The following is a 25437-nucleotide window of genomic DNA, read 5'->3' as shown; positions in this document are numbered from 1 at the left end:
GATTTGTTTCATTACATTTGGACACAATGGATTATTGCATTGTAATCAGAATCAGATTAGATGATTAGAATTTCTTTTTGCCATGGTCGGTGGGTAATTTGCAAGTGCATTCACAAACAGTGCATAGTAATAATAACAATTGTAAGAAATGATAAAATATGATAAAATAATATACGTTATCTGAAAATAATATCACAAAGACTGGACTGACGTAATAACAGGCAGCAGACAAAAGGGAAATGGAGAAATTTGACTGACTTTGGACTAAATGCTAATGGACTTTTTTTTATTTGATTGTGTCATGATTATGTTTATTTTGATGCTTATTTTATGTCTCTGTGTATTTATTTAGATGGTTGCTCTCTGGACTTGTTCTGTTCTGTGTTCTACGTTTATTCCTTTTTAAAATAAAATAAAAATATATATATCCCCTCACACTTAGGGGGTCCCACAAATAGGACGTTGGACTTGTTGGAACTCTCAAGCTGCTTGATATGTTGTACATAAAAATAAAGCTGTAACCCTCTTATTTCCAGTCAAATCAGGGTCAGTTTGTAACTCCAAACCCACAAATAAAAAGTTCCCCTAAAATTAAATGTAAAATTAAAATGACTTTTATATAGATTCCGCCCCAACCTTTTTGCTTAATAACAAGTCCCTAAAACTAATTTTTAGTGAATTTACCTTCAACTTTTAAAAGTGAATTGACAAACTGATGCTCATTTTAGTGTCAATCAGCCAATCTCTCCAGACACTTGCTTTACTCATTCATATATTTAACGAAGACAACCTAGGCGGGATTTAAATTCGGAATTCGGAACAAAATAAATCAAATCCCCGAAGTGCAAGGGGATAATATATTTACAACAACAAAAACATGCTAGTGCACGCTGGCATTGCTGGATAGGAGGTATTGACATGAAAAGGGGACCGCTACACCAATAGAATTTTGTAAACACCCATGAATGAAAGAAAATACTACTTCTAATATTTTAGTGACCCAAAAAGTATCCCATCAAGTGTATAGTGTATTGTTGTTACAAAAGCCTACATGATCTTGTACACAAACTACTGAGACTCTTACCAACATCCAACACCGAGGGCTCCCAGCGTTGGTCCCGCAGACGATGAATGTGTCGTTAACTTTCTGCATGACCGTGATGAAGTTGTCACACTCCAGCTGCGAAGAGAAGAGAGCAGGGGTAAGCAAGAGAGAAGAATGTCGAATCAGGAGAAAGCAGGAATCAGCAAGAGAGAAGGAGGACAGAGGTGAGGAGAGGAGAGCAGAAGAGTTAACAGAAGTGGGCAAGACACTAAAAAGAAGTCTTAAGCCTTGGAAGACAGACTGGTGAGAACAGGAGTTTGCAAGAGACAAGATGGAGAGAAGAGAAAAGATAAGGTGGAAAGATGAAATAAGGAGTTAGCCAAAGACAAGGAGGACGGACAGAATAGAGCGGGAAAAAGCAAGCGACAAGGAGGGCAGACAAGGCAGAACATGCTTTAAGTGGCAGCACAACAAACAACAGGAAACCCCAATCCAAAAGGCAAGAGCAAAACACATGAAAATATGGGATTTCATGGAGTGAAACAGGCAGAACAAATAAGATACACTCTCATTTGCTTATGTGTACATATGTCTTATGTGGGAAATCTGGGCAAGAGGTGCTTCTTTGCTAGCTTATTTTCAGTAACTTGAATTGTCATCTCTAACCCAACCGACTAAAGTTTGAAGTATTTACCCGCCAACACAATGCTAGTCATAAAGCTAGCTAAAACATCTTTCTGGCACAAGTTTGAGGCTCGGGTTTGCTATTGTCAGCATGTGGATTTGCTCTTTGTATCATTAGCCAAAGACAAGGGTAAACCGAAATGTTCTAAAACCTTAGAACAAACCACCACCACAAGTGTGGGCGAAACCATTCTGCACCTTCAAACACATCCATCATTAGTCCAAACCTGTGTCTGTTAGAAAATACAATTCGACATCACATTTCATCACCTTTGTCTGAAATTCAAAAATGTGAACACAACCTATAGACAGCAGTGTTGCGCAACATACTGACCCGGCCCGAACTGTCCAATGGAAACGTGCCTCTACTTTGCCAGGATGCTTTGGAGCCCTGGATAGATAAGCAAATATATCTGCATTACTTTTGGTTATCCGCTTACAATACTTGCACCTTATTTAGACAACTCTTTGACTGACAAATGCCCCATGTATGTGTGTATGCAACTAGATTTCGTGCACAGAGCTGATAAAAATACAAGAAAACGCATAAAAGGGAAAGAGCGGGTCGAGGATATGTGATTGCAATAATGAAGAGTGGATAGAAAAATGGAAAGACGTAGCCAAAGCGAAGGACAAAAGAAGGATGCAGACAGAGGAGAGCGACAGACACAAACGGTGCAGATTATGAACGAGAGGATTGAGAGAAGAAGAACTGGAATGCGGCCACTTTCTGAGCGTTCTGGCAGCGGAGTTTGAGGGTTTAAGCCCCCGCGCACGACACTGCGTCGCCATACTACGCACCATTTAATCATCGAGTGTGAGCCATGAGTGACAGGACAAACTCGCACATGACTCACATGACATTCAATTACAACAGGGTGGTGGTGTGTGGGGCCTTAACCGTTCAAAGCTGTACAATCTTTTCTAGACGTAAAAGAAATGACGATATGGATGACAGTTAAAGGCCCAGTCCACGATTTCGAACTATGAGCGAAGAGTGTGTTTTATTTCAAAGTATTAGTCCCGTCTATAACTTTTATATTTGACAATAAAGAGTGTTAGAAAGTAACTAAATACATCTAAAAATACAAATTCTGAATGTAAATTTTGAGTAATAAGTTGTGCTCATGCAACATCACAACATTCTAGAACCCCAATAGTTTAAAATTGAGATGGAGATTGTGTTCTGGTTTGTGGTCTGTATCTCTGTACTAACGGTGCCTATCCACATGAAACAAATGTCAGAAAGTTCAACATGTGCTCTGTCAGTAGCAATAATGCCTCAAAACGTGGTGTCATAATTAAACCCAAAGACATGATTGTTGAAAGAATGAGATTACAATCACAATTTTCTTGGAGCTGGATCACGAGGCGACAAACGACAGCGACCAGCGACTCTCAACGCAGCAGGTTTCAAATCGAACACAGGGGCAGCGATGATCTGCAGCGACCAGCGACAGCCTCACACGTGGTGCTTTGCTCCGGATTGAGAATCTACCACACATTTCACTGGCTGTGAAATGTAAGGGAATTATGAGGTCTTAAAAGTACTTTAGGGAGTTAATGAGAGTATTTTTCCCTCATGTTTCTGGATTTTTAAACTTTCAGGATTGTTTTCAGGCCCGCGTGTGCAGGTCAACATGCACGAGCACAAGGTTTACATGAAGCACTACTTTTGCTTGTCGCTGACCTGAGGGAGACTGGCATTTTGCATTGTCACGCAGGTTCTATTGGAAATGAACTGAGAAGGAGTGACGTCGCTCCCCGACTGTCTGGCCCGTTATGAATTGGAGAAATGGGTGGGACTGTTTTAAACGTTAAAGCAGAACTAAGTAACATTTTCACTTTATTAAATGTATTTGTAAGTCCCTGTGATGGTTTAATGTGTGTCTTTGTGGCATTTGAAGTGCCCGTTGTCTCCCCCTTTTGTCTCCGGGCGGAAAATCGACCCGAATACAACTCTCTTGAGAGTGATTATAGTGCTTAATTTCAATACACAATGAAGAAAAAGAAAAAACTAGGACAAAGAAACGTTTTTGGGCCTGAGAGTGTATTTTCACAAGGGAACCGCAGAAGGAGCTCTATCGCTATTAGTTATTCAGTTCTACTTTAAATTGATAAATAGTGACTCGCAATTTGACAATATCACCAAAAGAGCAGATCGTCACAAGGATGAGCTCACGATTAGATTTTTGTCATCTTATTGGCCGGCCCTAAGTAAATCCCAAACAAATAATGAGAACATTTAGTGTTTGTAGAAGAAAATTGCCTATAGAGGAACAAATGGATCAAATGCAGAGGACAAATTTCCCCTCGGGGACAATACCATACAGTGCCTTAACCTTAGATTACATGGTGGTGTTTAATCATGTAATTTATTGTTTTATTGCATGTTTTATATTATAATATAATGAAACTCTCGTGAAAGTATACCGAATACAGCAGTCTGATTGGACCATGTCACAGAATACGTTACAAAGTACATTTTAATACAGGTGTTCAGTATTCTGTGAGTATTTCTCCAATCACTGACCGTGACATCTTATCAACTGTCATCATTTCTGCACCATTCCTAATTGGACAAAAAATAGTTCCCCTGGCAGTTGCTTCTTTAGAGTTGTTTTATGGTTAGCTTATATAATACAGGGTGTGTATTGTTTGTTGGTTTGTTATTTGCTATCCCAATAAGCCGTTGCCTTGGCATTGCATGAATTAAAAAACACAATAAAAAATACACAATTTAAAATAGGTAAAAGCTTAAAATACACCTTTGCATAGCAGCAGTTACAATAACATTGAGCACTATTGTCTGCTTCTTCGTACAATCCCCATCAGATAATAATAATAGTGTCTTTTCATTGCTGTTCACATGTTTTTCTCCTTTCCAACTTCTCTCGGGGAGCGCTACTGTTTCAGACACGGCTGATGCTGCTCCAGTGGCGACGGCCCCTCAGACCTTATCTCCCGGCCCGAGGCATCTGCTGCTGTGATTACAAAAATACATATGAATTGAATGTTTGTAATGTTCTAAGCCTCGTTCCTGTGAATATAACAGTTTTGTGCCCAGGTGTTGGGTTACTAGCTGGAAGAACAAAGTGATTAGGAACCGCATGCCGTGTGCCAAAGCCATGCAAGGTGTAACTTAGAACAAGCCGAACATACATGGTATTTTTGTGACAGCAATGTTTCTGAAAGTGAGTCCTTGTGAGACCTAACCAAAAAACAAATATCCAACCAAAAAAAATACAAATAATCATTTTTGAAAGCCACCGTCTATTCAGCCGGGGGTCAGGACTGACTGTGGGTCTGTTTTTCTGCTTCTACATTTGGGAATCAAGTTGAATCAAACTCAGAGCTGTAGACATTATAATAACGCATGCTTTATGGACTGGTGCACCATAAACCGTATTGGCCCTGAAGATGTACATGAGCGCTTCCATGAGGCTCGTACGGTTCTTATGTAAGTCCGTGTGAGAGGACTGTGTGTGGGAGGAGAGGAGGTGAGAAGTGGGTAGTCACACTTTAGCTCAAGACATGATCATTTCAAGCTATCAACCAGGCCAACAATGCTGTTCAACCAGATTTAGATTCTTCTGGTAAGTTTTATGCCATTTGGTGGAATATTATAGCCAAAGGAAAGAAATTTCCATGCAATCGAGCAGGATGAGGGTCCTCCATGTCAAGTTTGTGGTGATGCATGCCCGCTCATAGTCAGGACAAACATTTACAGTGCCATAAAAAACATCCACAATGAAAAAAATCCCACTATTTTTGTCTAAAAAGCTACACAGTGTGGCTAGTGTTCGCACATCGTAGCACCCGGACATTTTTCTCCCTCATCGATTGGACTTTATCGATCACTGTTGGCGGCCTGTTGCTCTAGATGCTCTTTTACGACGTGGGAGAAATATATTGTATACAGTGTGGATGGTGACGATTCAAGTCTGTGGGACAAAGAAAAGTTCTCTTATCTTATTCAGGCAACGTAAAAGTCACAAACTGCATCCAGAGCTGACCTTTTCTTGCCCTTGACTGGAAAAACAGCAAAAATGTATGTATATATTTTTCTTTATCTAAAAAGCTGTTATTTTTCTCAGACCTGGTCCACAGATTTAGATGAAAGGTTTATCAAAAACAGTGTCCAGATGACTACACTTGAATCTTTGTACAACACTCATGGATGTATGAGGGATTACTAAATGAATTTAAGTAAGAGTTAAAAGGTAAGACTTAAAGTGGGAGTGCATCAATGGGGCTTTGTAGTGGAAACAAAAGCCTCTCATTGTGTACCTGCGTGTGAAATGTAGTTCCACTTGCTAATAAACAACTTTTACATTATAATCAGAGTGCCCTTGGACAAATAGGTACATAATGAGAGGCTTTTCTATGGCATTTTAGGAGTAAAAAGGTGATTTCAGGTAATGTAACCAAACAAACAATTATTGTTATACTTTTATATTTTGAAGGTATAGACACATAAACGACAAAAAACAAATCATATTCAGTATGTGTACGCATAAGTGGAAGTACACGCTATCAGTGCAATAAGAGTACTGTAACTTGAAGAAAGATTACAGTGGCAGAAAAGAAAAGTGAGCACTCCCCAGCTCTGGTGCTTATCAGTCAGTCAGTTAAATAAAGCTAATGCACACGACTCACTTAGGCAATGACCTCATTTGTGTGTCTTGTTTTGGCGTCGATCTTATCCCGTGAGCGAGTGGTTGTGTTTGTGCAAAGGGCCGATTCAGCCGCTCGTCCTTCACTCTTCCAGCGCCCGTGCCTTTATGGGGGAAGATTTAGTGCCTCCGTCAGGGCTTTCTCATTCTGCACCATCTGCTGGAGCCAGCCGCTGTGGAGGCTGTTTGTCAGGGAGGTGCCGGGTATACTGACCAGTTCTGTGTTTATGTGGCCTACAGTTATACGGGGACCACTGCAAACAAGGGATTACCTCAAGCGTCCTAAAGCAAAGACTACGGGACTATACTGTTCTGTGGAGATACTATTGTCAATACAGAGCACGTGCCAGTGTGCAGGGCAAACAGGGCGTTGTGTTGAATTACTGGCAGCCTGATAATGGAAGAAGAGCAAAATATAGTAAAGGAAGACTGCGTTTTTTGTTAGTATACCATGACTAATTCTCCTCTATTGTCAAAGAAGGTAGTCTGGTGCTGTTTTATTCTCGCTGAAATTGTATGCCGAACATTGAAAGTTAGTTTAAACAATCATACATAAAGCAGAGATTAAACAAAGTTTGCTGCTTACAGGTGTTGCTGGACCATAAAATACAATACTAAAATGATAAAGGATAATAAACTATCAAACATCAGCAAAAACAGATTATGGATTAATACATTTGCACTATTCTGACCAACTGTAAATTGGGTATCTATTCAGACCAAGTCTTTTGTATTTTATTTTCTAAATTGTATGCATGACCTATTTGATATATTTTGTTTATATTATTATTCATTGTTAATGTCAAAGCAAGTTCCTAGTTTGTGAATTCTGTTCTGACAATGACAATAAACCCTCTTTTCCCATGTAGCTGAGCAAAATGTGTTTGTCCCTTGTACAGATACAGTATATTAAGGTCAAAATCAGACCACTGTGTGCTGCCTGCATCTACTGTAATTATAAAGACTGTTTTATTGTCTGAGAACCAGGAAGTGTGCTGTTAGTACACTAATTGCTATTAGCATTGCTGTGGCAGTAAACACTGTTCTTGGCTGTGAAAATGGTTTAGATACTTATAAACTCATTGGGGTTAAAGTGAATGATTTCAAGAATGTGTTTGAACAGTGAAAAAGAGGTTTGGACTGCTGCAAACATTTTAAAATTAATTAGTTTTGTTTTTTGCATTTGTAGGCAGTATAAATCAGGCGCATCATCTAAAAAATGAAATTCTAAAGTACTCTTTTTGTGTGATACGTAACCCTCAACCAATACAGTTAAAGTCAACAAATGCACAAACAAATTAAACAAGTTAAAAGGGAATACCATTGATCAAAGATGATATTTGAGTGGATCTTGTTGAATAACATGCTGACTATGGCCTGAGCAATGATTTGCTGTGCAGAATATTTTAGGAGGCTGAAGTCAGAGAAAAAATAGCCTAGTGTGGACATTCTAAATAGGTCCCAAAAGAAAATGGTAGTTATTTAAATTCTATAGTTAAAGGTTGAATGGACGATTTTTTTGGCCCAAATCTGAGTCTCATTTCCTCGTGGCGTGGACTGCCGATTAGTCCTGCCACGTATCAATCATAAAACGCACCTAGCGCTCACCTGCAGCCGCGTGTGGCTCGTCCCCATGAGCAGCACGTTTCCACGTGTCTAAGCGCATTGATCTAACATAATATAGTTCCCTCATTGTACGGGACAAAATGAAAACGGAGAAAGACAGTTCGAGCTGACTAAGAAAAAGACGGAAATCTACGGGAGACGAGAGATGCGATGCGAACCGTTGCGCTGATAAACAAACCCTCTTGTATCAGTCCGCACGGGGGAATGCGCATGCGCACTTCCACCTGCGTTCTCAAATCGCCGAAAAATCGTCCATTTAAGGAACCATCTTTTTGAGTGACTGTGTCATCAGAAACCAACTTGAAACCAATAGCTCCAACAGTCCAGTCTATTCTCTATTTGGTAGTATAGTGAATTCACCACAAGTCTGTGAATCCTACGGCCGCTCTACATGCAGTTACTCCCTGTATCTAGTTCTACTTTCACCTAAGTGTGTATATTATGCTACGTCATGAATCACATCAAACACATTATTGTAGTGTGGTATTGTGCATAATCTTGTGTGGCGCATATTGATATTTTCAGAGAAAGTACTACAAGCCTGTGCACTGCTCAGACCATTATTTTCATTGTCACATTGTGAGAAACTGCCCACACATTTCAGTGAAAAAAGCACCCTCCCTGGCTCCTGCTGCACCACTGTCAGCCTGAGAGATGAAAGCGCTGGATTACAATTTGAGATTCATTAGTTTCATTTATGTTCCACCGCAAAACAGACAATTCACAATGTGGTGCCCTTTTGTGTAGGATTTGCGCATTCTCCCTGTGTCTGTGTGGTGTGTACAGCCACATTATGTAATGGTAATCCAAATTTAATACAATGATAATGTTATGTAATAAAATATGTAATGATGTGAAACAACTTACGTATTTGGTTTCAGTATTTAAAACAACTCATGTCAAATAACTAACCAAACAGATATTTGGAGCAGTGGCTCACTGTCCAGAGCTCCCGCAGTCTTCGTCACACAATCCCAGCACGCTGAGAGTTGAAGAGGTAGAGTATTCACATAACCAAAAAAAGTAATAAAATAACTGCCGTGGTTGTCATTAACAAACTTTGTTGGAGTATAATTCAACCATTGTCTCATAACGATTCCAAATGCATTTTAAGGTTGTGTATTGCCAATTGGTTGTTGAGTACACCCGCATTTTATTATCATTTTCTCAATGTAATAACTTTTTTTTCTAAATCATTTAAAGCAAGCAATTTTCAGTTACGGGCAAATATATAAATCCAAGCCAAAAGTAAAGATCAGTAACAGAACAACAATAATATTACTACTGTGAAATAGAGAGGCTTTGTTTTTCAATAAAGCTTTTGCATTTCAACTAAAACCACCCCAGTGCTGTGCCATGAATAGAAATACTGATAAAAAAATAACAACCAGATATTATCCTCCACAAACAAATACTGCATCCCAGATCTGAAATCCAACCAAAGTCCAGAGAGACGGAAGTAATTGTCTGAAAGGAACTGTGGAGTAATTCGAATGGTTGGCCATCCTGTCTTGTCCCCGGAGTGGGCTCGGATACAGCTGTACTGCTCAGAATATCAATTTGAAAACCCAAGCAAATAAATAAGCCGCAAAGCCTTTTGTTTTTGTCTGGCAAGGCTCTGATGGTGGGGTGTCAGTTATTAGACCAGAAGCACTTTGTCGAGGCTAAAATAGAAAAAAAAAACATTTCTGAAAATTAAAGATAAGCCTTGTTTTTTTACAAACAAAATGAATTGTGCTTCTCCTTCAGAGACCGTAAACAAGTGCTTTACCATTGACGGACTGAAATATCATACATACCAACTACGGTCCCTCTTTTGCGAACTAGCACGTCAGGTTGTGTTTTGATCCGCTGCGTTGCAGTGAAAGTAAAAACTCCCAAAGGAGAGTACCGCAGTTCACTATGTTGTAAATAATATGCCACTTATCATATTTTACCAAAAGTGTGGTTATGATTTCTGTTATTATTAGCAATTATATAGTTACAAAGGTTTTAGCGCTAAATTACTAGACGCACCTGAACGTCTCTCAGCCCCCACATGCATCATTCAGTTCTTGGACAAAGAGACAGCTTGAGTTTGGTTGTTTAGCATGTACACATAGTGAGTATGGCATCAGAATGAATATACCTTTACACAGATATGACTAAGTTACATTAGAATGTCTTTCATTTTGAAATATTGTATTGTAGTGCATGAAGATCTGTGCCACAGGTCATGAAGGAATTGAAAACAACAGAAGCAAGTATTGAAGTTAGCTGTGTAGTGAAGGCAGTTTGAACATGTATATATGGACTTTAAAAACATGGAGGAGCCCTTTTTGGATTCTCACGGGATGACAACCTGATGTGGGGCAAAGTGTTTCATACTCTTAAAGCACACATATTATGTATTATTTGTATTGTTATTGGCCTTTAAACATGCTCTTGAGGACCTTTGCTTTGGCGTCTTATGTTTTAGAACTTGAAATAATGTATGTACTGAAAACCACACATGACTTTCTAACAGTCAACAGTCAACACTCAATAGGATTTGTGTTAACACTCCAGCTACAGGCAGCAGAAGGAATTACCATGGGAAATAATGACCCAGTTGTAATGAACATGAATTGACAGCAGAAATTCAAAGAACAAGTCTTTTTGATTTATGGACTTAAAAACAGCTAGCATAACGTACCACCTCTAACTCTGAAGGCGTACTATTATTGTGTGTTTTTGTCTGTGACAGGCAGCTGCATTATATTGTTGCCCTGCCCATTCTGTCTGGTCAGATTACATTGTCAGTGTCAAGAGACTTCGAATAATTCTGTTAAGCTTTCCTAAGTTATTAAACTCCCTTCAGACTCCATATTGTCTGTCATGGATGTCAGCCCCCAGGGCTCTCATTAAATATGGAACTGTGGTTATCATGGTGCCTCATCTGTGCACACTGTGATTTGATGCCGCAATATCACAAGAGTACTCCTCTCTCTCTATCAGACATTACATTAGCATAGCGGGAAGGCTATGTGACATTTATGTGGTTCAATTTGTTTGTGTGCATTTTATGGAAGGCAGTCATGTACATTTTTATATCCGTAATGTTGGAACTCATAGACATAGACTCAAAAGGACATTAGTGAATTAGATGTTTTATTAAAAAAAACACACCTTATGTTTTTGAGGGGTATTTAGTATTAAACCTTTCATAGTGGCTATTCACTGTAGTAAGTATTGGATTTTCATTCACTTTCTACCTCTTGTTTCCGTTAGGGGTCGCTGGTGACTGGAGCCTATCCCTGTGACTTTGGGCCTGGACAGGGGCCAGCTCGTCACAGGATTAACACAAAGACAGAGACATAGACACTCAGGGGATAGGTGAAATTGAATAACTCAGACTTGAACTTTAACTTCCACATCAAATAAATAACATCAGCAGCTTTTTACCATCTAAAAAACATTGCCAAAATCAAAAATATAGTGTCTAAACCAGACTTGGAGAGACTTATCCATGCGTTTGTCTCCAGTAGATTAGACTGTAACGGCCGCTCACTGGTCTCTCTAAACGAGCTGTAAAACAGCTGCAGTACATCCAGAACGCTGCTGCTCAGGTCCTGACTAGAACCAGGAAGTACCATCACATTAGTCCTGTTCTCAGGTCTCTGCACTGGCTCCTGTGGCTCAGAGAAGAGACTTTAAAGCAGCTCTGCTTGTGTACAAGTCTCTCCATGGCCTAGCACCAAAGTACATCTTGGGCATGTTAGTGCCATATGAACCATCTCAAACTCTGACCAGCCTCCTGCTGGTGCCCAGAGTCCGGACTAAACATGGACCGGCCTCCTGCTGGTGCCCAGAGTCCGGACTAAACATGGACCGGCCTCCTGCTGGTGCCAGAGTCAGGACTAAACATGGACCGGCCTCCTGCTGGTGCCAGAGTCAGGACTAAACATGGACCGGCCTCCTGCTGGTGCCAGAGTCAGGACTAAACATGGACCGGCCTCCTGCTGGTGCCCAGAGTCAGGACTAAACATGGACCGGCCTCCTGCTGGTGCCAGAGTCAGGACTAAACATGGACCGGCCTCCTGCTGGTGCCAGAGTCAGGACTAAACATGGACCGGCCTCCTGCTGGTGCCAGAGTCAGGACTAAACATGGACCGGCCTCCTGCTGGTGCCAGAGTCAGGAATAAACATGGGGAATCTGCGTTTGAGTTTGATGCAGCTAAAACCTGGAACAGTCTTCCTGAAGATGTGAGACAGGCTTCTACTCTGACAATGTTCAAATCCAAGCTAAAAACTGTTTTGTTTAGCTGACTCATATGACTGAAAGGATTTTTCTTTGCACTTAAATTGTTTTGTGCTGTAATTTCTTTGTGATTTTAATGCATTTTTTCCTGCTGTGTGAAGCACTTTGAATTGCCTTGTGTATGAAATGTGCTCTACAAATAAACTTGCCTTGCCTTAATGAGCGAACACTGTAATAGCTAAAAGCTCATAAGTCTATTTTAGACTATACATACTGTACTTTTCAGGCTATACAGTGCTCCTGAATAAAAGCAGCGCGCACAACATTTAACAAAGAAAATAGAAATTGTTTAACATACAAAGAACACATCACAGCTGTCCCTACTGTCCCCTCTGTCCCCTCTGTCCTTGGTTACTCTGTGTGAGGTGGTTTACCTGTGTCTGTGTCTTCACATCTGGTTCATCTGCTCGTGAGCTTGTGCTTAGCGAGTGAGTGTTATGTTGTAACATGAGATATTTACACAGAAATATGGTCCATGGTAGTGATGCACATGTTATCTTTTGACCCATGAGTCAAGTCCGGCCAAGAAAGTCTCATTTCAATGCGGCAGGTTCTAAACTGCAGACGCATGTCCACGCTCGGCGTGTGTCTTTGCGTTTCACCGCGTCTAGATTCACTTCCTCATTAGACTTGTTTCTCTGTAAATATGAGTCTGATTGTAATAAAACACACATCATTTTGAAGCTTAAAATACAGAGAAAACACAACGTGTCCCCTGGGCAGTGTTTCCACTGACGTCTTCTTCTACAGTGTGTCAAACGCTTGAGCTTCCTGCTGGATTGCCCCCAGTGCCCGTTAGCCAGTAATAATTTATAAATTAAAATGATGACTGCAGGGTTAAAAGCTTGGGGGAAAAGTAGTGGCTTAAAGTCCGAAAAGTACAGTACAATACATCCCCTTTGAGAAAAAAAAAACAATGTTTAACTTATCATTAAAGCATTGAAGTAATAAGCACCGAATTGCATACTTAATTAAAAACTTTATATGAAGTTTAAGAGCTAGTAAGTTGGCTCACCTTTAGAATCTAAAAAGTGTTGTAAAACAGGGCAGTTTTGGGGCTGGTTAAAGGTAACAGAGCTTTAGACAGAGCAGTGCCTCCAGTTAGCTTCACACCTCTGGCTGATGTTGATGGCATCACGTGATGAGTTCATTAACCATGCACTGTCACCCATCATAAACTATTTTTTTTCTTTTGTCTTGTTTACCATCTTTTGTTTGGTCTTTGTAAAATTTGTCCAAAATTCAACAAAATATGACTACTTGTCTGAGATATGGCTCTGCAAATCAATTTTCATTCCAAGCCTGTAAATCCGGGAGACGGATCCAATCAACCGTGTTCCCTCAATAAAAGAGGATTTGTGGTGTAAAACCTTCACCAAAAGAAAACTTCATTAAATTTAACTTAAAGCAACTACTCTTCAAACTTGATTGTTACAGAAGCCAAGTATATTCAATTTTATCTGGTATTTAGTATAATCATCTATCATGTCAAGTATTTGAATATTTAAATAGAGATGTCTCCAAGTATTTACATGCTACGTGAAGGTCTTAACATGCTGCTGTGATTATCCATCTGGAACTTGCTCTCCACTTCATTTATTTATTTTATCTTCATTTATTATTCTTTTTTTTTGCGAGAATCGGCTACATGCGCATAAGGAATGAATGGACCAGGAAGTGGAGCTCGCTGATCGGTCGGTTTTGTGAAAAGGGCCTATTCGATGGAGACAAAACAGATTTTACTCTTTGAATGAAAATGAAACATGTACAGCCGCTTTAATATTGAGCGGAAACCATTGTGGTTAAAAACTCTTAAAAGTATTCATTATGGTTTTGTTTCATGTTTTTTGTTAATAATTCCTATTATTAAAGGCGCAATGGACGATTTTTCGGCGATTTGAGAACGCAGGCGCAAGTGCGCAGTCCCCCGTGCGGACTGATACAACACACACGTGCGTTTGTTTATTAGCGGATCGCATCGCATCTCTCGTCTCCCGTAGATTTCCGTCCACTTCTGCGTCAGCTCGAACTGTCTTTCTCCGTCTTCATTTTGTCCCGTACACTGAGGGAACTATATTATGATAGATCCATGCGCTTAGACACGCGGAAACGTGGGGACGAGTCGCACGCGGCTGCAGGTGAGCGATAGGTGCGTTTTATGATTGATACGTGGCAGGACTAATCGGCAGTCCACGCCACGAGGAAATAATAATAGATTTGTGCCAAAAAAATCGTTCATTCAACCTTTAAGTTATCAAAATTTGCTGCACATATGTTCAAGTATTCACTGCTTGAGATCTCAGGATATCTAATGCCGTGTTCCGAGCGGGGCGTCAAACTCGCACCAGACGCAGAAGTTGGACGCCTGTACATTTGAAGGTGGACGCCTTGGATGTGCGTCTGAAAAAGACACTCACCAGCAGGAGCGTGTCCGAGACGTCCAGCGCACATGCGCAGTGGAGGAGTTGTTTGGTGTTGCTTTTCTTGTGGTCTAATGGCAGACCAGGTGGAGAGAGTGGCTTTGGTGTATTAACTTTACAAAGTCCAAAAACAGAGGCAATGGGCTCATCATTATTTGCTCCAAGACGCACAAACGCCCCTGATGCGCCGCGCCCGATGCTCAAAGCGCAGGAATCGCGCCGCAGAAAACGCAGGACGCCCATGACGCGTGTTTACATAGACTTTGGAATGTAAACTGGACGGTTTAGTGTGAATATGCTTACAATCCCATCGTATCAACACAGAGACAGGAATAAAAGGCTTTTAGCAACTTTGCTCCTGTGGAACAAAACACTTTTTAAGACTTATTACTAAATTGAATAATTTTATACATTTGAATGATTTTAAAGCACTTGTCAAGGACCCGCAGGGCCGGTGCTCTTGCTTAATATACTTGTATATGTATTGTATTGTATGTGTAAATGTGTTTTTATGTATTGGCCAATTTCATTGAATGTTGAATAAAATTTATGAAAAACTGTAAATGAAAAATGTTCATGAAACGCAAAACACAATAATTACACAGAGCCATTCCTCAGGTGATACAAATGTGACACATTTTCTATAACAACTGACCAAAATTGTCTATATTCCGTGCAATCTCTTGTGATATTCCCGGCTAAATGGGAATACGCAGTGCAGGCTCACCTCTGTGCTGTGTAATGATAATGACAAACAGGATGATTACACGGATGGAGGAGGAGGAGATGGTGATGGCGATGGAGAGGGTCTGACGGCAGCCGTGATGAGCCTACCTCAAGTGGTGCAGCCTTGGCCCGGCAGGTATTCTTGGCGGTCTCATCAGAAGCCGCTGGGATCTGTGGGAGGAGACAGGAGAGGAGATTTCTTTTTAGTCATTTCGCACGGTTGTTCTGTTTCCGTGCAGCAGACGTCAGGAGGGTAGCATAAGATTGTACTCAAGAGGTTAAGGTTAAAGAATACTGCAATAGTTTTTTGTAGGTTGAGTGGGAAAGCATTGTGGCTGAAGAGAACCCACCAAGAAACAGGAAAAACATGCAAAATCCACACAGAAAAGTTCCATCCAACATCCCTCTCCTTTTGGACCAGGACTTTCAAAATTACTGTATGTTTCAATGTTTTATCCTAAGATGAAACAATCTGAATGAAATGATTTAAGTGAACTAATGAAGACTAACCATGAACAAATCCAATTCCAAAACAAATGTTGTGGAACTGATCTGGATAAGCATTGCAGTCCAGAAGTCAAACGTCTTGCTGTGATGAGTTCTAGACATAATATTTTGTGTGTATTTATCATATTATGGGGACTAAAATATGTATGCACACACAGTAATTAGGTTCACAAAACAACTTTGCATTACAGAGATTTGGAAATGCCACATATCAACACTGTCACATCCAAAAGACAAATGCAGCTGTTGTTTTATTGTTTTAATATTTTTTTTTAGGTTACTTTATTTGGACTTTAGTGATTGAAGAGCTGTTGCTATTCTTTCTGGGGTCCATAAAAAATAAAATCAAGCTATTACATACTATACATAAGACAACATAAAATACATAATTCATAGAAACACATTGTATACTATGACATAGAGTCAGATCAGTTCAACCAAAATATTGGATTTTTGTATTTATTTATTGAACAGGACAACGTACAGTTACATGATGCCCAAGGGCAAAGATGCCTCTTATTGGTAGTCATTAGTAGTATTAGTATTAGTTGGTAGTTACGTTTGAATGCCTGCACTAAACATTCAATTATCAAACAGATTTTCAACAAATTTGAGAAAGAAATAATAAATATAAATTCAATAACCGGTCTTATTTCTGATGCTGGTATATTAAATAACAATTTTTTCATTATTTTACCAGCCAAACATTACTAGCCTTTGTGATGCTTGTTGTTTCCAAAAATGTTACAAAAATCTAACTACAATCTACAATTTTACACAGTAAGCTATGTTACCAGGTGACTATTGTTTGTTTGTGTTGTTGCAGACCAACATGAACTCCTTAACTTTACATTAAATTACATAATGAATGACTAAACCTCTATAGACCACTGCAGGATACATGTTCAAAAATGCTTCTTTAGAAACCTGTAAGTAAATTAAAGTGTCCATGCAACTCTTGTATAGCCTCTGCAGACTTCATCCATTCTCCTACCGCTGTTAGTCCAATAAGGTTACATTACTGTATTTCTGTGCACTGATATTAGTAAAAGCTTGTATTTCCCAAGACATATTACAAAACCTGCCCCTTTAACCAAATTATAGCAGTGACGCTTGTTGTAGTCCATGAGTAGAATGAATGTTGCTTATACCTCTGGAGCGCAACCACATTTCCTCATATTCTCCTGTTCATGTGGTTTTGGCTCTTTGCTGCAGCGTTGATGTTTACAGCCATAGTAAATGGTGTTATGAACAACAACAGCAAACCACAGCCGGCAGGTCTCTGTGTCACACATCAGCTCCTTCATATCAGCCATTAGAAAAGAGCTTTGTCTTTGGAGAGAAACTCTGCTGTGACATCTCGGGAGAAGGCGTTATTGTTTTACTTCATTCAGAATCAGATCCAGAATCAGAATCAGAATCAGAATCAAAAAGGGTTTATTGCCATTGTCAATGAGCTGAATTCACAAATATAGGAACTTGTCTTGGTGATTCGGTGCAACATAAAACATTGAACAATGAATAAGTCAAAAGAAAAATAATTTAAATCTGCTATGTGATAAAAATAACAATAAGCTATAAAATAAAAAAAATAAGAATACAAATTAAAATTAAAAATAGGCTCGATATGTGCACAAATTTATAGTTGAGTTTACATATGTGGTGCCACGCCTTGCACGGGCTGTTTTAAATAAGGCGCATGAAAAGGAGGCGACATAAACGCGTAACAAATAACTTTTGAATCAACGGAGGGAGCCACCGGGGTACGTTTTGGCCTCTGAGAGAGGGAATAAAAAAAGTGCAGCGGGTAGTGGCAAAAGAGAGACCAAAGGGAAAAGAGTGTTTCTTTACATTTGCACGCAAATAAAAAATACATAATGCTATAATATAATTTGACTTTAATTTACTATATCTTGAAGGTTGAATGGACGATTTTTTGGCCCAAATCTGAGTCTTCTGAGTCATTTCCTCGTGGCGTGAACTGCCGATTAGTCCTGCCACGTATCAATCATATCACCTACCACTCACCTGCAGCCTCGTCTGCTCGTCCCCAGGAGAGCAGCACGTTTCCCTGTGTCTAAGCGCATGAATCTATCATAATATAGTTCCCTCAGTGTACAGGACCAAATTAAGACAGAAAAAGACAGTTCGAACTGGCTCAGAAGAGAGGGAAATCTACGGGAGACGAGAGATGCGATGCGATCCGTTTCGCTAATAAACAAACGCACGTGTGGCCGCGAGGCTGTTGTGCGCGTCCGCACGGGGGGAGTGCGCATGCGCACTTCCGCTTGAGTTCTCAAATCGGCCAAAAATCGTCCATTACACCTTTAATCTCAGTGGGCAGTACGCAGCTACATTTTGTTTGAGTGACTTTTTAAAATCATTTTGACACTGTACCTTTAGTCCTACTTAGCAATAAGTCTCTACTGTTCGTAAAGCTAAAACATCTTATTGCGTCAATACTTTCACGGGCAATTCTGCAAAATTTTGACAAACGGTTAAATCCTTATTGCAAAATTCTACTCCCTCTTTACTAAATTAAATCGGTAAAGATTCAATCAGCTTGACAACAAAGAAATATATTTGTGATGCGTTTAATCAGCACTTTGCTGACGCTGGAAATATCTTTGCTGCTGCTGCTCCATCTGTTGCTATTTCCCCAATACATAGAATAGACCTGATGATCAAGTATTTCCCCTTAAGCCATTTACACAGTATGAAGTATTGAATATGTTGCTCTCTACAGATCCAAAAAATGCCACTGGAGCTGACACCCTCGAATCTAGGTTACTTTTGTTATTAGCCCCACTAATAGTAAATTGTTTAACTCATGTTTTTAATCTCACAATTCACACTGAAAGTCTCCCATTACTATGGGAAACTGCTTTTGTTCTCCCTTTGCACAAAGGAGGCCAGAAAAAGGATTTTAATAATTCCTGTCAGTGGATCACTGTATTCTCTTGTATCGTCTGGATGTTATTGGGTTTGATACAAATTCTAAAAAATGGTTTGCAGATTACCTCACAAATAGAGCTCAAGCTGTTTCTGCTGATGGCTTTCAATCTGAATGTTCTTACCTTAACAAAGGGTGTACCACAAGGATGTGTCCTTGGACCACTGTTATTTACAATTTATATAAACTCAACTGGGCATAATCTAAAACACAAGTAATTCAAAATATTCAAAAAGATTTTCACTCCATACAACAAAACTGTGTTAATTTATAATGATTAATGAACTCAAATTAAACTAAATGTTTGCTGTTCTCCAAAAGACACTCTAGTGACTCCTAAAATATATCTATTCTTACACTTGATGGTAATACGATTGAACAAGTACCCAATTACAAATACTTGGGCATCTGGTTCAATAATAAACTCTCCTTTAACACCTTAAACACATCCTTAAACACACCTTAAACAACATCCTTAAACACAAGAGCTGACAAATAATCTTAAACTCAGATTGTCATTCTTCTTTAGAAATAAAGTGAGTCCATTCGTGGACCCTCATCCGTCGTTTAAGATCCATTATTCTAAACCAACTTTCACATGCACTATTGCAAATTATTAGTCGACAGCTCTGAGCGAGGGATGTCAGTCAGGACAAGAGATCTGCACGGATTGGATTTAAATAAATAAAAACTAAACTAAACTGATCTTGCTGAACTGTTCAGAGGGAGAAATGCAAAACACGGCCAAGGCAAGGGTTCTCTACAGTGGAATCAGCTCACGACCCACTTACCCATCAGCCCAGTAATCCCTGTATACCAGTCTGACACACACATATTTATGGACCAATACTAATCAAGTTAATAAATTTGGACCACCCATTATTATCAGAATGGACTGGATTATTTTGCTTTTGTCTGGGAAACTATTGCTCTTTTAACAGCTCAAATTAAGGTATGCGGCTAAGGCTAGCAACTTTTCCCTGTAACCGTATAAAGAATTTTGTTCATAACCTCGACTCAACACTGCTTTGTTAAAAAAAAAACTCTCCTGTTTTCATTCAGTCGTGTTCAGTTAAAGACCTGTCCCAATGCATTGTGGTTCCTAGTGACCATTGCTGGACACTACTTTTCAAAATCCTTTGTGGGGTATTTTGAGTGCACAATTTTTTTCACCTGTGGAACATGACATGACTCGTAAATCTTGTCCTATATAGGGAATAGTGTGGACATTTGGACTCAGCCTGTATTTCTTAAGGTATAGAACAAAAACAAGCTCATAAAAATAAAAACCCCTGTGCAGCGAAGTGATTTTAGCGCTGAGGTTTCCATAAAGCTTTAGCAATTAGCAATAGTGTTGTTACGGCCTGTAGCACTGACAAAATGTAGATAAGAACACATACTATTTATATTAAAGGAAAAACAAGAATGAATGGCTTGTTTTCATGTTAAGGCTTCCTGTCTACACCATCCCATACTTGCATTTGCACATGTCGTGTCTGAGCACCACTCTACATGACATCAAGCGCATACATTAACATAGTAAATAGTAATTAATTTGACACATATTCAGTCTTGCAGTGTAAGATTAATCAAGCAGTGCAGCAGTGTGACAAACATACCTCTCTAGATATCACAACTCATCTCAACTTGATGCATTAGCATTTGGATATTTACTTTAGATACAGTATATTCTACTCCACACAAACTCTAAACAAATATAAAGGATTTTACAATTATGTTTTTTGTAATCTTCACTAAGTCTGTGGTGTAAAGCCTTTCTGCCATGAAATGTGGCGGTTGTTCTCTCTCAGCTGCAACCAGTGCATACTTTTGTGTCTTTGGGCATGACACTTTTGTTGGTTTGTTGCAATAAAGTATTTCAAACAAACACACTAATTATCAAGAGTTTTTAGCGGTCAACGATTATAATGTTGACTACAGTTTGAACTGAATATAGCGGGTGCAAAAGAAATCAGATTGAATTAGCTCACTCTATTAATTTACAGGGTTAGAGGTATACTGTATTATAAATGATTGGTTGAATCGGGGAAGATACTTGGAATTACCTTGACCTCACGTAGAGGATGGATGATGTTTTCTTTCCTCAAATGAAGTGTAGCTCTAATAGTATTAGTGGCCCCCTCTTTGTCAGGCTGAGCACTGGAGGCCATCCCTGAGCGACGATGGCCAGAACTGCTTTGATAATCTGTCATTTTTTATTGAGGATTAGTGCTCACAAATACCTCAGAGAAACTGTAATCCTGAAATCAAACAAGGTCAATGAAAAAAAAAGCAACTGGAACGTTGCTACCTAAATTATACATTTCAATCTGAAAGCAGATCTCAGTAGAAAGAAAAAGATGTTAAAAAGTAATAAATCATGCGGGTGTGACATCAGAATATTAATGAGCACTACAAATGTCCCGTATTTCAGTCAAACACTCTCAGTCAGGTATTACATGGGAAAATGGCAGAACAACAGCGATTACGACAGCTAATCTCGATAAAATTGACGGAAGATGACATCCCAGGAGCGAAGCTGAAACAGCATAAAGTAGGGGACCATTCTGTGTTAGAGTTGAAGCGATGTTTACGGTGCAGAGGACGTCATATTAGCGGAAAGAAGGCTGAACTTGTAGAAAAGGTAGGTCCGGGCTTTCAGCGTCTTCATATAGACTCTTCTCTCCCCCCTCGGTTCATAACGGTCCGACAAGTCCGCATTTGTAAGGGTCTACGCGGCAAAATAAAACTGATGTTAATTCTACAGCGTGCACGGAACACGATACACTTATATCCGGGGCTCCAGCTGCAGGCGGCGGCGCTCTCCGGAGAGTGGTCTCAGTCCCGGTACAAAGCCCATAGTCCGAAATTCGGGAAGAAGTGCATTTCCCCCAAACCAGTAATTTGTCCCGGTTTTGCACAGACTAAACAAGGTCGAAACCAAGTCTAAACCGGGACTAAACCAGGTCTAAACCGGGACTAAACCAGGTCTAAACTGGGTCGAAACCAGGTCTAAACCAGGTCTAAACCGGGACTAAACCGGGTCGAAACCGGGTCGAAACTTGGTCCAAACCAGGTCTAAACCAGGTCTAAACTCTGAGTCGTAATACTGTTTTTTGATGGATATTGATGTTCGTGCAGTTTTCATTGTCTGATTTCCGGGTACTCCCTGTGAGCGCGGTGACGTCACATGGCTATTTTTAGCTCGCCCGCGTTGATCTATTCCAAGTTCGTTTGCGCTGTGAGATGTGGCTAAAGCTAGTTTCTCCTCAGCTTTTTACGTATTTATTTCACTTCTCTGCGCGTCTAGTCACATTTCTCTACATCTCTTTATGTAATGTGTCACGTTTGGATAGTGTTAGCTGCGTAATGCACTGCTATGCATCGAAAACAGCTGTTGCTAACATGCGCTAACTTTGTTTTGCTAATCCCGTCGACACAACATATATGTTTCCATCACTGGGACAGCGTCATTGTTTTCACCTTAGTCCAAAGTCATCTCACACTGGTGCTTAGTCACTCCTTAGCTAACCAGGCGAACAGAGCCAAACTCCTGTTGAAGTTGTGGATTGCTCAAATGGGCCATTAAACCGTATCGGTATCGTATTTCAGACCGTACTGATCCGCCACAGAGCGAACCAGTAGAAACATGGCCACTGAAGAGATTAGAGTTGGATATTAGACATTGATTGCACAAGTGTAAATGGTTAACAACTTCTTCCATTTACATCAGGCTATTTGTGTTTGCGCAGTTGTTTGTAGAAATTGCTCTTGAGTCTGGACTAAAACACTACAACGGGCAATTGTTCTCCCGTCAATAAAAACACTTCTACGTGATGAATCTTTTAATCAGGCCAAGACATGGCAAAAGACTACAAATGCAATTTGTAAAGGTAGCCATATTGATTCAGTGTGTGGTCATTAGGGTGCAATGAACAGGATTATGTCTGTCCAGTGTTTTTATGGACTTTTTTTTACCCGTCCACCAATCACCTTTTAAACTGTACAGTAAAATAAATCATCTCTCTTTCTTCAAATCCCCATGCATTGGTTGGACAGGATGTTGCTATGAGTTTCTCTGGTCCAAAACACTTGATGACAAAGTTAAATTCTCCTGACAACAATATACACCCCATGGCTTCAGTGGCTTTAGTTCTTACTATGAATCTTGCATATGTCCATGAGAGATAGAAGCAAAATTAAAATCTGCTAATCCAACAGTTAAGTTTTCCCATATTTACCATTTGTCTGGCTGATATAGCTACTTGAACTTAATTTATACCTCTGTGGCAGCCGTTACAAATAGACTCCTTGCAAAAAATATGTAGACAAATCAAAGATGGGTGAAAGCTGCAGTTTCGACCTCTGCAAATGTGTTCTGAAACACTGTGTCCTGGCTCACGTTAGATTGAGCTGTCGACCTGTTAAAACACAAACGGCAAATCAAATCTAATCGCAAATTCAATGTTTGTCAGAAAAATTGTAATCATGTTGATATTTTGCCAAAATCATTCAGCCCGATCTCTCCCACCCGTATTTAGTTCAATTTTGTTTCCGACATTCCGAAAAGCTTCCATTGAAGGGCCACACAAGGAAAATCGAGGAGACATGAAGAGCTGTGGCCGTCCCGAGGAGACGACGTCGCCGGGTTGGCCTCATAAGCTTCCATTAGTCACCTCTGTCATTGCTCTGGGATAGACATCCATCATATTTTCATCACTGACATTTCTTAGTGCCGGAGTCCAACAATCAAAGTTCATCCCTTCAAACCCCATTCCACTGCACCTCACTCAATTGTCACCTAACTCTTGATTGAGTCTTTTACCTGCAAATCGCTGACGCTATTGTCGGTGAAGTTCAACACGTAGATGTTGGCCTGGCCTCCCACGTAGATGGTGTCGGTGCCCTCCTGGTGGTACATGCTAATGTAGTTCTCCGGTTTGCTGAAGTGGAACCTGGGGGGCTCTGCGCAGACAAAGATAATAAAGAGTCAAGTAATGAGTTGGCAGGTGTGGCGTTTCGGCTGGATTTATTGTTGTCTGAGCCTCTGGGCTAAGGAGCGAAAAGTTTAATTACTTTGCTGGAGGCAGACGATTTCAAATTACACAACACAGAATGCTGATTTAAACTAAAGTGAAGGATTAAAAGCCTTTTTGGAGAATTGTGTTTTATGTCTATGTCTATTCTTGCAGTTTAACCAAAGTTGATGACATATTTTCTATCTCATCAATACCTGATCAAGACTATAAGATAAGATAAGATATTCCTTTATTGTCCACACATGGGGAAATTTCATTGATACAACGCAGTAGATACAGAGGAAAAGGACAGATCACAGAATATAATAGAAGAATTCTTATAAACAAAAACTCCTATAGACAAAACCTCCCATTTCCCAACAAGGGATGGAGGGGAAAAATTAGGATGTCGGCCGGGATAACGTGACGATCTCCGGGTAAGACGATGGTTTTCCGCAGTTTCATGAGTTCCTCCTTTGTATAAACGCACCGGCGCCGATCCATACGGCGGCTGTGGCCGAGGAGGTGGTGGGGCCGGGGGGGGCTAGCTCAGAGCTAGCGCACATCACGACGACACAACGAAAAACACTCAATAATCCAGCCGAACAAAGTCGAAACAAGTTGAATTAAGCGATTCCAGCGCGTGTCCCGATCGTACAACTAAAGTAGAAAAAATATTTACAAAATACAAACGATAAAGCACATAAGTGTGAAAAAAGAGCGGAGCGTTGCACCGGGCTGCCAGCTGGACCGGCGCCTTTGTGACGTATCTTGTTGTGTAAAACATTCTAAATTTCTTATTTGTCCCTTGTCATGCATTTACTTTGATTTTGCATTTTGAATATTGAGTTTTAAAAAGGGCGAGTAGTCTCTTTATGGACAGAAGGTTTACTACTACTACTACTACTATTACTACTGATGTAGTGTAGATGACGTAGTGAAGTGTTAAAGGAAACATATTATAAGTTTTTTTGTCCGGATGCAGTAATTAAATATTTTGTTCATTCTAAATTGCATCATTGCTCTAAAACATCTGTTCAAAACTGCTAAACTGATTAGCTTCATAGTGAAGTTTTACTGTAACAAGCAGTGGTTTGTAATTTCTGTGTTTTTACTTTTGAAAAGTGATTAAGTGGCATTTTAGAACCTAATTGTTCAAATAACCCAAACCAAGTACAGGGATGTGGGCGGGGATAAGGGGTAGGTGAAAACAGGGATTTTCTGGTCCCTCAAGTCTCAGTTGCAGGACAATATAGAGTTACTCAAACAATCAGAACACAGAGTAACTAATAATGAGGAAACACCATTGTAACAAGCTCATTAAAGCTAATTTTGTATAATACGTCCCCTTTAACTCTAATGAATCCAAAGAAAATTCACATCAAAATTAACACAAATTTAAGTTTTGACCACACACAGGAGTGGAACGGATACCAGGTGTACGGTGTACACGACAAGTGACAACGAGGAATGACAATGTCCTAAAATGTACACCGTACAGGT

The 25437-nt window shown here is 39.9% G+C and overlaps 1 protein-coding gene across 2 annotated transcripts in view; it reads right to left on the bottom strand.

Annotated features, from left to right (window-relative positions):
• Window positions 1-25437, bottom strand: part of LOC140373739 (semaphorin-7A) — a 113518-nt gene that overhangs the window by 76738 nt on the left and 11343 nt on the right. The window contains exons 2-5 of one of the 2 annotated variants that reach the window (XM_072460378.1): window positions 23742-23881; window positions 15565-15627; window positions 2064-2120; window positions 1085-1180 (exon numbers count right to left, since the gene is read on the bottom strand). In XM_072460378.1, coding sequence (XP_072316479.1) covers window positions 1085-1180; window positions 2064-2120; window positions 15565-15627; window positions 23742-23881 — 356 coding nt within the window. The remainder of the gene's footprint in view (window positions 1-1084; window positions 1181-2063; window positions 2121-15564; window positions 15628-23741; window positions 23882-25437) is intronic. The other variant, XM_072460379.1, reaches the window with a different exon arrangement.

Source organism: Eucyclogobius newberryi, unplaced genomic scaffold, assembly GCF_026437365.1.
Source record: "Eucyclogobius newberryi isolate DKJ021-1_F unplaced genomic scaffold, fEucNew1.0.hap1 SCAF_3, whole genome shotgun sequence".
NCBI classification, from domain to species: Eukaryota; Metazoa; Chordata; class Actinopteri; order Gobiiformes; family Gobiidae; genus Eucyclogobius; species Eucyclogobius newberryi.
This window is presented reverse-complemented; position numbering and strand designations above follow the sequence as displayed.